This window comes from Elephantulus edwardii, unplaced genomic scaffold, assembly GCF_000299155.1.
Source record: "Elephantulus edwardii isolate Elephantulus edwardi_28Jun2011 unplaced genomic scaffold, EleEdw1.0 scaffold00025, whole genome shotgun sequence".
Lineage (NCBI taxonomy): Eukaryota > Metazoa > Chordata > Mammalia > Macroscelidea > Macroscelididae > Elephantulus > Elephantulus edwardii.
In genome coordinates, this window is record NW_006399775.1 from 18,620,158 (window position 1) to 18,634,025 (window position 13,868).

General features: G+C 42.5%; 1 protein-coding gene across 1 annotated transcript in view; it reads right to left on the reverse strand.

Moving 5' to 3' along the window:
* The window catches only part of TENM4 (teneurin transmembrane protein 4), a 613,887-nt gene that overhangs the window by 138,493 nt on the left and 461,526 nt on the right, over positions 1 to 13,868 (reverse strand). The window contains exon 13 of the mRNA XM_006882894.1: positions 6,521 to 6,706. Coding sequence (XP_006882956.1) covers positions 6,521 to 6,706 — 186 coding nt within the window. The remainder of the gene's footprint in view (positions 1 to 6,520; positions 6,707 to 13,868) is intronic.

A 13,868-nucleotide genomic window follows, 5' to 3' on the forward strand; every position in this document is an offset into this window, starting at 1 on the left:
CTCAATATGTACTTCGGAGGCTTTACAGCTGAGTGGATAATTGGGAAGAGAGAATTTTGACTTGGCTCTGTATATTTCATTTTGATGCATGCTATGGAGTACATAAGATAGCAGGATATAAGGGAAAGGTGAAGGATGGTGTTTTATAAAGCAGGAATTGATACATATAAAATCTGTGGAATGCCAAACAATGGAGAAGAGCCTAAGGCAATCTCTGGCTAAAGGACAGTTTCTCGATTCTTGGTTCACGTGTGATCTTATTCTTAGTCAAGCTTATTTATCTCATTTTGCAAAGTGGTCGGAAATTTCTTCACTATCATGTTCCAGGAGATATATATACACACAAGCTGTAACACATAGTATCTTCATGGTTTAGTTGGACTGAATAAATTTTTAGCTTTCAGTTCGGCAGAGATTTTTGGGAGAAGTATAATCATTCGCTCCTGTGATAACTCCAAGTTCAGTTACAGAAGGGATGGCACGGGCCTTGATTTCTATTCCATGGTTGGCAAGGCTGGCGAGGCTGGATGAAACATCAGCACTGGGATCCAAATGGTCACACAACCAAGCAACATACACTTGAAGAGAGTTCTCGGGCACGATAAACTTGTTTTTTTAATTGTCTCCAAATAATGGTCTCATGACTCTGCTGAAAAGTATGGATTACTTCCATTCTGTTGGTTAATCTCTCCAATCAAAGGCTGATTCTAAAGACTCTCTTTTCTACTGTTGTTTCATTTTCAAGCATTATAAAATGCAAAAGATCTTTTAAATACAGATACAATTTCAGTACCTTTTAAAAATAGTGTGTACTAGTTTATCAGGCAGGAATGGAAACCAATGAAAGAGTCTGAGGCATGCTCAGATTGTAGTCAATGCGGCAGACTTTCAGGAGATGAGAGGAGACCTTGAAAACTTCAAATTTTGTGTTCACAAATCAGAAGGGACTCCTTTTCTGCACAACCTTAACTCACATCGTGAACCTCAAATCAGGTAACAGTCAATTAATACCAAGTCCAATAGTTTTCTAGGAATAGAACTGAGCTCCCTTGTTTCTGGTTATTGAAAATGGAAGTGACAGCTGGGATTCTGAAATCCAAGGCATTTCTTTATAAAAGGCATATGAAGAAATCTGTTGTAATATTGTTTTGATTGTTTGAAAGTCTTGGCAGACATACTCTTGAATATGGTTATTTAAAAAAAAACTTCATCATGGCTTCACAGTTCCAGCTAAGTCCGAAAGTTTACATGATGGAAGTGGGTTCAGGACTTCACATAACCTTTCTTCTTAGGGTTGTCTGATAAAGATAATGACAGACAATAAACTTGAGTCACCTTTATTCACAGGTAATGCTTAATTTTTACATTTTTAAAATATTTCTTGTGTTCCTACTATATTCTTGTTATGTCTATGGAGATAAAGAAGCTGGAGATAATGGGAGAACAGAACTTTTACATATAGACTCTGAGCTTGTGTAAAGTCCATCTCCAGATGAGACCTTAGTTTTCTGTGGAATTCCTATGCCCTCCATCATGAAAAGTTCCTTCCCTGACTTGCCTGTACTAACAGAGGTTTCCTTTGGAATAATCCCAAGAAATTTCAGAGAGCCTCTATCAGAAGTTATACACAATATGGTACGTGGGTCTTCTTTCTTATTCTCCATGAGCTTTCCATCCATGGGCATTGAGTTGCTTCCCACTCAGAGTAATTCTATAGGATAGGAGTAGAATTGCTCCAAAGGATTTCCAACAGTGTGAGAACTTAGCAGAAGTAGATTGTCACATCATTCTCCTGAAAAGTGACTGGTGGATTCAAACCACCAAGCTCTTAACTAGCAGCAGAGTGCTTTAGGCACTGTGCCATCAGGACTCTCCTAAGAGCCTTCAAGTCAAATAAATAGTTCTGTCAGTGGTACATGTTTGGCCAGATTAAACAAGGATCATCATAGCAGGTGAAGCTAAGGTGGTTACCACGTGAGCATCTTTCAGAAGAATGCTAAACCACCAAAGATATGATTTGATAAGATCTTAGATAATTACTGCTCTTGTCTTTTTGGAAGGAGATGAAGAATTGGTGAAGAGAATTCACAAAGACCAATAACCTTTCTTCAGTTTCCCATCCCTATCATATGTGAGCTGAAATCTCCCAGAACTATCAGCAAAACAAATTTTGCTGCTTAGATAACTTGGGTTAAATTCCTGTACATTTTCTCTTTCTCCTTGTCAGTATTTGTCCTGTCAGGTCACAGGTCTTGTTACAAAAGAATGCTTTTTAGGAGAGATATGTAGGGTTCTCACACAGGTCCTGACACCTCATGAGTGATTTGTGAGCTCTCGGTTAAGATTACAAAAAAAGAAACCCAAGTTATTACCATTCAAAAGTGGACAAAACACTCCAGAAGATTTTGTGGCCTTGCTTTATAATGTCTCTTTAACGTGAAGTCTGGTTTTGCTCACTGAAGTAATTGCATCATCAGAGTATTATTTTGATCTTTACTCCCAGAGGATGCTTTTGTTTAAGAATTGGGATTTATATGGTTGAACAGCTCTCCTGAAGACTAGTAAATAATGCTGTATCGCTGGAATCTTGAACACTCACAGTTTTGGGGTCAAGGTTGGAATTTTACAAATGTAATCAGAAGTGGGCATTTCCCACACATGTGTCGAGTTTTTATGGGAAGGGCACCGCAGTAAGTAAAATGTTAGTAGTGGTTTCAAAGAGGTAGGAAAGAAACACCTTCTTAAATTTAATGACAATGTTTAACTTTCACAAAGAAATAAAAGGTTAAGTTTCAGACTTGAGGGGCCCATGAAATTTTGGAAAAGACATTTAAAAACAGGCTCCTGGATGATTCTGAGTTGTTAGAAATTAGTACACATCAACCTCTTACCTTAATTACAAAAACTGGGTTCTATATATGTAAGCATTATTGTTGAGTAAGCAAGAACAAAAATGAAGAATCCTGTCTTTCATTGGGCCATTTTTTGGGAATAAGTGACTTGGTTTTGGGGTGACAGGTGTATAGGTCTTAGCACAAAAAAGGGCTGGTGTCTGTCACTCCTGGAAGTCGTCTCCAGTCACCCCACTATGTGATCCATTCAGGGGGAAACTAAAGCCCCAAGAAACCATATGGATTACCCAAGGTGCTGTCTCCAAAATTCTTTCTTGGAGGTGCAAAAGGATAGGTAAGTTCTACTATAAGGAATTAAGATTCAATGTGATGTATTCTCGTTATTTGACCAAAAAAAAAAATCCTAAACCCCAAAACTCTTAAAAGGGATCCACTATCAAGTTCCCTTGGAGTTTTACTTTGAAGCCAACCTATTCTGAGAAAAATCAAGATTCTTCCCTAAAACAAAGTGTGGACCGAAATCCCTAAAAGTGATTTTAAATCCATGTTTTGATAGTCTGCTCTGCAAAATATCATGGAGGTGAAAAATACTTTTTTTTTTAACTAAAAACTTGGCCATAAGGACTCCAGATTGGTTTTATTCTTTGGGTTTTTCTGTATAAGCAGTAAGACAATCAAGTCACTCCTTCCTGTTTATGGAGGGCTGCAGTGTGCAAATAAACAGAGCCTCCTCTCTTATGCCTCCCCTGCATGGAGGTCTCAGAATCAGTGTCAGGAATACCAGCTCTTTCTCTGATCTGGGAAAGAACTATACTGCAGCCTGTGAACGATAATGATCCATTGTATAATAATAAAATCTGATAACAAGAGAAAATGGAACACTGAATTTCTAACTTTTTTCACATCAGCAAATTTTTCTTTTCCTAAATGACCCTCAAAGGGAATATAGTTCCCTGGAAACATAAGAAAGTAGTTCTTATTATCATCAAAGATTAAAAAGAGCATTCTCTTTCTCATTCCCATTCCAACAAGAAAAATTCCCATTTCTCCCCTTATCTGGAGGAGGAAAAACATCTGCAATTCTAGGGAGGAATTTGTTCTGCAAGAGTGATAGGCACTCACCATTGTTTCCCTAATTTGCATCTGACAAAATTATTAAAGTGTTCCTACAGCAATAAATAGGATGTTGGGTTTCTCAGTGGGGATGCAGCTGGCCACAGACAGAGAACCACAAAGAGCAAGTTGCCATGCAGGGAAATTAGACAAGGACAAAGAAAATGTTCACCACACAATGAAAGGTAATAGAATTCCAAGCTCAAATCCTTTCATCTGGGACACTATGATTAGTCCATTACTTCTTCAATGTTCTATGGCTTTTTTTTTAAACGACTGTCAACTTTGTTCTTGAGTTCTGTGCATTTACCTTGATGTGTTTCTCATCTGGAGGGACAAATGCATCTGCAATATTATGGAGCAATTTTTTCCTGAAAGAGTGATAACAGGCTGTGCAGAAGAGGTAGGAAAAGGAAGACTGGCATCATAATAAAAGGGCCACGCTTACAGCCAGGTCGATGATCATTCAAATAACACCAGAGGTAGCACAGCCTGCCCACAGTCTCTGCCATGAATCATGTATAACTTAACTTAGGGGTATTCGACACAAATGAGACGCTTTTATCTTACAAAAGGCTGACAGATAGGAACATCTGAGAACTGCGTAGGTGAGCTGAGGACTCTGTAATCAGGTGGTAGAAAACAGATTACACTCTGGACTCGGTGTGTGTGTGTAGATTATAGGAATAACCTGTTATAGGAATCGGGCCCCATTCACGACTGAGATGACTATAAAAAGTCAGTCTGTCTTCAGTCATGTGAAAATTAAAGTGGAAAAACAAAAAAGTGAAGGTGAGGGGGAAAGAAAAGGTAAGAGTTTAAGTAAAAGGACATTTCAGATGAATAGGTTTTCATTAAGATGCTTCTAGAACAATTAGAGGTGGGAACGCACTGACATAAAGAGACCATAGGCTGGTGTAGTTAAGACATCATGAGACATTCTGTTATGGAGAAACAGGGAGCATTGCAATCCACAATGGAGTGCTTGATTAAGAGGATAGTTGGAGGCAAAGTGAGAAACTCTGAATGCAGCCATAATAACAAGGCACAGCCTCTGGGAAGAATATCAAACAAATGCCTGACAGAAAAAGCTGCACTTTCTGATCTAAGAACTGCAGAGCAAGGAGTTAGTAAGGTGTTCCGTTGTACCAAGGCTCAGAGATTCTAGGCTAAACCCTGTTCTATCACTGGGCTCAGCTTCTGGAGTAGAGAATATGATGCATTTCTTTACACCATGGTTGGTAGGACTGTGAAGGAATGCTGTCAAAGTCCTCAACACAGTACTTAGCATACTGTAATCATTCAAAAGATGGGAGCCATGACTACTAGGAGTTATAGTGATAAATGTAAAGTGTCCCACAAACATTGAGTAATAGTGCAGGAGCAGGGATGGAAGATTTAATTTAATATTTGGCTTAAAAACAAAGAGAATGAAGTCTAAAAAAATTTCTAGAGATAAGACGCAACTTCATTTGCTCAAAATTCCTTTAGCATTAAAATCTGTGGCCTTTGCCTTCATTGTCTATAAGAACCACGAGGTCACTGTCAGGGTGGGAGAGGCACCAGAATTCTGAGGCCATTTGCCTACCATCTGATTACAGTCCATTCCTTATAAAAAAAAGGAAAAAGAAAAGGAGGGGGGTAAAAAAAGAAAGGGGAAAAGTTAAAGACACACACGTACACACAAACCATTTGATTCAATAAAGGGCTGCTGGTGAGTGTTCGTTCCAAGATAACAAACCAAGCAAAATGTCTGGCTGTGCTTAAAATCAACAAAACCAGCAGGAAAGGCAGGACGAAGGGAACGGAGTGATCAGCTTGTTTTTAAAGCTGCCAGCAGTGCTGCTTCAGCAGGGGCTGGTGCTGAGGAGCTCCCCAGAGAGGGGGAAAGGAGATGAATGCACAAAGACTGAAGCTGAGGACAGGAGATGGGGGGCCCAAGCCTAATGGGATGCAGATGTGGCCTCTGGGCTTGTGGGAAGCTTTCCCTGCGATTCTGGCCTCCTTGGGAGTTCTGGTCTAGCTCTGGAGGCCTGTAGGAGTAGGGATTTTGGAGTTCAGCCTGAGCCAAGCCAACCAGATAATACTACACTAATACCAGTGACTTTGTTCACTGAGTGCTCCACTGTGTGCTAAGCTCCTTACATGCACTTTTATCCCCAGCTTATAGGTGAGGAAACTGAGGCTCAAAGAGAGGGGATGGGTCTTACTCTTCAAAGTAGTAGCATCACTTGCCATGTGCCTGGACTTGAGCGTGACAACCCAAAGCTATACTGCATTTTGGTCTCTTTATTTTTGGGAATGACTAAAAAGGAAGGTGAGGTAACCAGCTACCTGGGATTTGAGTAACGGAAAGGAAATGATTGAACATACCCAATTACGAGTATAAATCCTATTGATATCTAGGACAAATCAGTCATAGTATTCTATTGCCAGATGAAAGGACTTTGTGCCCAGTTTCACATGCAGCAGGGGCTCACACTTGGCCCTGAGTCCCCGGCAGACAGAAGGGTCATGCAAACCAGAGAAGGGGCCTGGGCCTTGGCCAGCCCTACCGATGGTGCAATGTTCGCCGTTCCAGCCCGGGCTGCACTCGCACTTGCCGTCGCGGCACGTCCCATGCTCAGCACAGCGAGGGTGGCAGGCCCGCTGGTCGCAGGCCGCACCCATCCAGCCGTCCTCACAGCGGCAGGTGCCCCCCACGCAGACGCCGTGGCCACCACAATCAGCAGCACAGATTTCTGTGGGGGGAGTGGAGGAGGAGAAGGGAGGAAACCAGGGGAGGGAAGGGAGAGGCCAGAGGGGCAGGGACGGGATGAGAGGCAGAAAACACAGTGAGAAAGTTATTGTTTGCAACAAGAGTCACACTTGGCTACCTACCCAGGCTTCTGGGAGCAATGGGATTCCAGAGGCTCAGAGAGCAATCTCAGAGGATAATGATCGTCGGACAAGAACAATCCTGTGGGCAGAGCCTGCTCTGAGCCCATTTCCCCGCCAAAATAGGAAGGATTGGAGGGCTTTGCTCTATTTGCTTTCCCCTGTTTGCCAGGCTGTCTCTGCTTTTGTGTTTGCCACTTCCAAAGGGGACTGGCCTTCCAAACAGATGTGAGGAAAAGTCAAATTTAATTAAAAACCAGTTATGTGTGAAAACAAAGTCAGGACGAGCCCCTGATTGCCAAGCCAAGTGCTGTGAGTGTTGGGCACGTGAAGAGGTCCAGGGCCCGTCTGTGTGTCATTCCAGCCTTGACTCTAATTGAAGTGAGGGTGACAGGGAGACTGGATTCCTGGCCTATGGACATACTCTGGGTTATTCTCCAAAACCTGCCATGTGCTCTGTGCTACTGCTAAGCTTATTCTCTGCTCTTTCAGTCCCACTCCAACCACCACTGAAATGGGCTTTTAGATCCAAAGCAAACAGCTGGGGCGGCGAGTAGGGGACACTTCATGGCCAGAGTGGAGCTGCTCAGCCCTTTACAAAGAACCGTCTGTGGGGCCATGCAAAACACACAGAGGATTTGATTCACAAGTGAATGGGCCCCAGGCCAGCAACAGCTTCATGGTACTGCAGGCAGAGGCTGAGACTGTTTCCAAAATGCAATGGTTGTTTAGGAACAGGCTGAGCAGCCATGCCCACTGATGAGCTCTGCCAGGGCTGTGCAATGGAGACCTTGTCTTGATTCTTATACTTCATGGCCCAATGCTCCTCAAATTCAAGAGGCAATTTTAACACCTTTACTTTCTTTCAAAGTATGTGTTCCCCCCCCCATCCTCCCACCCCAGCCCCCATGTTTGGTGAAGTAAAGACCTCTGACTGTATCTGTGTTAAGATGTATTTGCCTATTATTCACAGGTGGCGTAGACAGTAAGGACATGTGTGCAGCTCATTCAAAGACAGCCCCTCTCTGGTGGTTTGAATCCACCAGTGCCTGCAGGGAGAAAGATGAAGAGAGACTCTTCCTCCCATGTGATTTACAGCCTCTGGAAAGCCATGAGAGGGTCAGCGATGACGGCAAAGAGTTTGAGCTTTTTTACTCTCCCTCAGGTTTACTGCTTGTTTAGATGGTACGACCATCTCAGATCTGTTGTACACAGGCTTGCTCTGAGTCAGAGGTGATTTGAATGCACCTTACATCAACTATTCAGAATGCTCCTTAGAAGAAAGGATAGGGAAACTTTGCCACATTAACATTGGGCTTGTGAGCAAGAGAAGCCAGAGTGCTTAGTGGAGAGTCAGCAAAAAATGGAAGGCCTCAATGAGATGGACCGACCAAGGGGCTGGAACAACAGGTTTAAGCAGAGTAGAGACTGTGAGGCTGGCACAATCTCCTGGCCAGCATTTCCTTTTGTTGCAGGTACCTATCAGTAACAGTATTCCAGCTATTTTTGAATTGGAAAGAATGCAACATTAGATTGAAGAGGCTCAGACTCCACATCAACCTGAATGGCAATCAGTAAAAGGAAATGTTCGAGAACTTCTAGAATACAAGACACAGAGCGAGTTCATATTTATAGTGTGTTCTGATGCTAGCACCACGCCAAGCTCCTGCTTCAGAAGGGAGGAGAGCCTGCCTGCAGGAACACATGGGCACTCTTGGCTGCTCTGAGGATGACTGCTGCTGTGAAATCAGTGGGGGGAAACTGGGCTTTGGCCCGGGCCTCGTCCCAGGCCTAGCAATTTCTACGCTGTGTGACGTTGGGCATGCCCCTTAACTTCTTGATCTGGAGCGTAGGACAGTAATAATGCTGCTGCCCTGGGGCAGCCCTGGGTTGACCTAAATGGGCTGTAGTGAGTCTACAGGGAAGTTGTGCTGGTGATTGTTATGTAGGCTGGAGTTGGAGCCCACTCATAGCTGACCCTCCAGTGGGTTTTTAGAGGCAGCATATCACACGGGAGGAGACTGTCCATCTTGTTCCCAAGGAGCAGCTGGTGGATTTGATGACATGCAAATGGGCAGGGCAGCTCCTTTCCACTAGGCCACCAGAGCTCCACCGGGGACAGAGAGAGGAATGGCAGACATCACTCACTCAATAAAGTTTGAGAAGGGGTTAGGACAGTGAGATTGAGACCAGTGTGTAAAGACCAGGTTGTCCCGATGAGCCATTGATCTGCTGTGTGACCTTGGGAAACTCATGCCCTCTATCCGTTTCCTCACCTGCAGAGTGAATCTGATGATGTCAAGGAACCCTTCCTACACTAAGACTATATAATATTCTGTGATACAAGCATCTTCCATGTTGTACAGCACAGCCTGCTCCCAAGGTTCTGCTGAGGGCACCTCTTCCTCTATGATATCGCCTGTGGATAATTCCTTTCCTTCCCAGATTATGTGGTGGAGTGATTTTCTGTTTCTGCATTGGTTTCACCATTCAGATTAAGAAAAATCTGAGGACCAAGACAGGGTCTAATTCCTCTCATCACCTCCATCCCTAGTACCGAGCACAGGTTTTGGGACAGAATAAATCCTTAATTAAGTTTTACTGGGTAATGAACAAATCAGTGACTGCTAGGGCTATAATACCTGAACATTTAAAACAATTCATGCCTAACTGCACTCGACATACATCCAGAGCTGTTTGCTTAACTCTCAGACTTGCCTTGAGGGAAACTTCCCAAGTGAGGGAAGCAAGGTGTTAGTGACTACGTCCAGCAATCTTCCAAGAATAGGGCTTTCTTAGAACGTGGAGTTCGCTTCCCTTCTCACTCATGCAGAAAACATCTTGGGCTTTCATCAAGGCAAAGGATAACAATCTCCAGGCCTCCCCAAATCCTGTCTCTGAAATTCCCATCTCTTCTGCAAAATACAAGGGCAATGATGCCTGGTTACAGTGGAGGCTGGGTCTCTGCTCAGGATTGGAACTAGCGCCTGGGAGTCTCAGGAGAGAAGGTTAAGTTGCTATTTATTTGCATTTCTTCAGTCCTTTCTCCAGGTGGCAGTTTATGGTGTGAGAGTAAACAGCAGACAGCACCTCCATTCACGAAGGTGTGAGCCAGCAGGGAGACAGGCTGTGGTCAAAGCCTACGTGTCTGCATGCAGTGGGGGGACACGGAGCTCCCAAAGGACAAGAGCAGAAGAGGCAGACTTTTCCACTCACTTGACTGCCTGACACTGGCACTTAACTAGCAGGTGGTGACTGTGTGCTGTCAAGTCGGAGCTGAGCCTCCAGTGGGTTTTCAGAGGCAATAAATTGCATGAGAAGAGACTACTTATCCTTCCACCAGGGAGGAGCTGGTGGATTCCAAACAGAAACACCTGCCTTTCGGATTGCAGCACAGCTTCTTACCACTAGGCTACCAGAGCTCCCTAGCGAGCAGGTAGTTCACCCAGGTGTTAATTACGCTATTGACAAAAGGTGAATATAATTTGGAATCAATCACATTCCCATAACCCAGTTGTGCCAGCTCTGAGACCTTAGGTAACTCAATTGTTGTGAGCTTGATTTTCCTTCTCTGTAAAATGGGGACAATGAAAGCACTCATTTCAGATAGTGTGTAAGAGAGTCAAAGTATCAATACTTTCATGCTAATTCATTTTTTCTCTTCCAATAAATATACCACATGTGCTGCTATTGGTCAGAAACTGTACCTGCTGCCTGCAACACAAAGGCAGACAAAATACATCGTCTGCCCCGCATGAGACCACAGCTCAGACACAGCTGATATTGACATTCCAAAGATTTTCTAAATAATCCACAGCTCTTATTTCTGTGCCTTTTTATCTCTTATGTGTAACTGATGAAAGACAAAACCAAAAACATACAAATCTTAGAATGAGGCAAATCTAGGATTGAACAAGTGACTCTGACTCAATGCCTGGGTAATCTGCAAACTGTAAGTTATGTACTTCATTGAGCCTCAATTTCCTTTTCTGTAAAATGAAGTAAGAATTCGCACTATACTGATTTTACAGCACTGGTGTTTGATTAGATGAGCTACTGTTTTGGGAAAGCCTTTTTTTTGTAGCTTCAGTAACTGAACTCACATCAGAATTTACAGGTTACAAAGCATGTCTAACACATACGTTCTCATTTAGCTCACAAAATTCTAAGACCACCTGGCTGTGATCATTATTTTAGGAAAAGGTATTATGACCCAGATAACAATACCCAAATCTACTGCTGTCTAGTTGATTCTGAACCCTGCCAGTTTTCCACAGTAGATTTTAACAAGAGGAGATTGCCTTATCTTTGCCCCTAAGAGTCGCGGGTGGATTTGAACTGCAACCTTTCTTTCCATTAGCAGCCTGGCAAGTTCTCCCCTACACCACCAGGACTTCCTTGTGGACTGGATGGCACCAGGGAATTATATGGGGTCATGTGGTTACCTAGTGATTTTCCTAGTCTTGACAATCCTCTAAACAATCCTGAAGGACAGGCACTTTTCAGAGGGGACCTGGGTCCCAGGATAGGCCAGGGACAACTACACAATATAAGTAGCCTCCACTCTGAGGGAGAAGCAGAGTTACTGCGTTTTTGGCTCCATTTATCCTTTCTTATAAACAAGTCACCCTGAATATATAAGAACTGAAATGAGATCCTCTCCTCAGAGTTTCTCAGACACTCAGTTAACACCTCTTATCCAGAGACTGTGGACCTGTCCATCCAAATACTCCATTTCCTTGCCAGTTTACATAAGACGAGGTCTCCTGGAATGAAATGAAAATTGCCTGGTGGCTGGGTGTCCCTCCAGCGGCCCTTTACAAGCTGGGTCAGGAGCCCTTATACATTTAATGGAAGGGGCCAGAGCCAGGGTGACCTTGATGTTTATGGGGTGCTAATTGATGGTAACAAAAACCTGTTAGCACTCAGCTTCTCCTCTGTAGATGGTCCTGTCTGACTGAGGGCAAGAGCAGAAACTTGAGATGCTATTTATCATTTGGCCTCCAGTTACAGGACCTATTATTATTTTTTTACATACCTTGATTTTTCCTTTGTTCTTGAGAGAAAAGGAATCACTTCCCCCTCTGCTCTTCTCTAATTCTGCTTTGACATCAAAGCAGTGCTGTTACTTCTCAGAATGGTTGTTGAAAATCAAATAGCATAATGCTAAAGGATATGCTTTGACAACATTATACGCCTTTTACATGCCGTTAAGTGGCTTTTTGTGAAATTTGGGTCATAGCACCTCTCTAAGTTTCAAGTTTCCTCATTTATAAACTTGGGATAACACCAATCACTTCTGAAGACTCCAGTAGGAATTACACTTACTGGTTTAATTTCTCAAGTGCTCACTCTATGCCAATTCTACAAAGGGCACTGGGCATCCAATGGTGCTTTTGACAGATATGGTTCTTTTCCAACCTCAAGGAGTTTATATTCTAGCCTGACAGGCAGATATAAACCTAAAGGAATAAAATTAAATGGGTGACTCGGAATGACACTATAACTTCTGAAAGAATGCTTGGCCCATTGTCAGAATATAGTAAATCATACACATACATTTCTATAAGAAAGAAAATATGATGCAGTAAAGGGGAAAATATGCTGGAATCAGGTTAGACATGCACTCTGATGATACCACACAACCTATAAAGGTAAGCACTGGATAAAGGGTAGCTGACTTGTCAAAGTCAAAACTTTCCAAACACTAGCAGGCTAGGCTACTACTAGGCTAGTGGCCTAGGAGGAACCTTTTGTTTCCTCTTTAACATTATTTTATTATGTTTTATAAAAGCTTACTTGGCAAGTTAGTTTTCCATTTAAGAATTTTTGTACAAATTATTCTATGCTATTGGTTACATTTGTATGATATGTCACCATTCTCATTATTTCCATTCTGTTTTTATTGATCTATCTTTCCTATCTTTATGTTCTCACCTTTGCTTTTAGGTAAATGTTGACTGTGGCTAGGTAAATGGTGGCTTTGAACCGTGTGCCTTTGGGATTACAGTGCAGCTTCTTGGCCCCTAGGCCACCAGAACTCCTCATGTTGTTAATATTATTGGCTCAAGATAGAGCAGTGTTCAGAGCAAGCAACTCAACATCACGTAACAACAACAACAAACATATAATTGATAAAGGGAGTACATTACTCACAAGTGGTACTGTTTGTTTCATAAATCAATCTATTGTTTGACTAAACAATGACCTTTAAAAATAGCTTCAGTTCCAACTTCAAGGGATATTTTGGGGTATTAGTCTCAGGAGTTCCCATAGTTCCAATAGTTCCTATTGGTTCAGTAAGTCTGGTCTTTGTTAAATTTGAATTTTGTTCTTTCCCCCCAATCTCGGCCCCTCCCTACCATTCTATCCAGGACTATCTACAGTGTTTCAGAAGGCTGACAGAGACAGCTGTGTACCGTCTAATTTTTCTTTCTCTGGTTAGAAGAGGCTGGGCCTCCTCTGGGCCATTAATCGTGTTTACTACTTTCTTCTTTGAGCCTTCAATTTTCTTTATCATCTTTTATTCCACACAAATAGGCATTAATTGTTGGGTCTTATATGGCCACTTTCAAGCTTTTAAGACTCCAAACACTTGACCAAACTAAACTGTAAAACATTCTCTGTATGAACTATGATATGCCAACTAAGCTATTTCCTGAGACCATAATAATAAGCCTTCTGACCTAGGACACTAATTTTGCAAGTTGTTTGGTATATTTAGGAAACCTAGGAGGAACCTTAGGAGGTATAGAAGAGGACATGGCCTAAGGCATGACTTGTTTCAGATTCTGACTCTCTAATTTCTTAACTGTGGTTTCTAAGAAGAAACATGTAATCTCTTTTAGATATAACTCTTCACCCAACAAAGGGAAGAGTAATAATGCTTCAGTGGTGAGGACTGAAGGAAACAAGGCATCTAAGAAGCTCTATGTAAACTATGTTGTTTAACGTGGATCTAAATAGCAAAAAATAAGGCCCCAGGAATAGATGGTATACCAACTGACATATTTCAGCTAACAGATG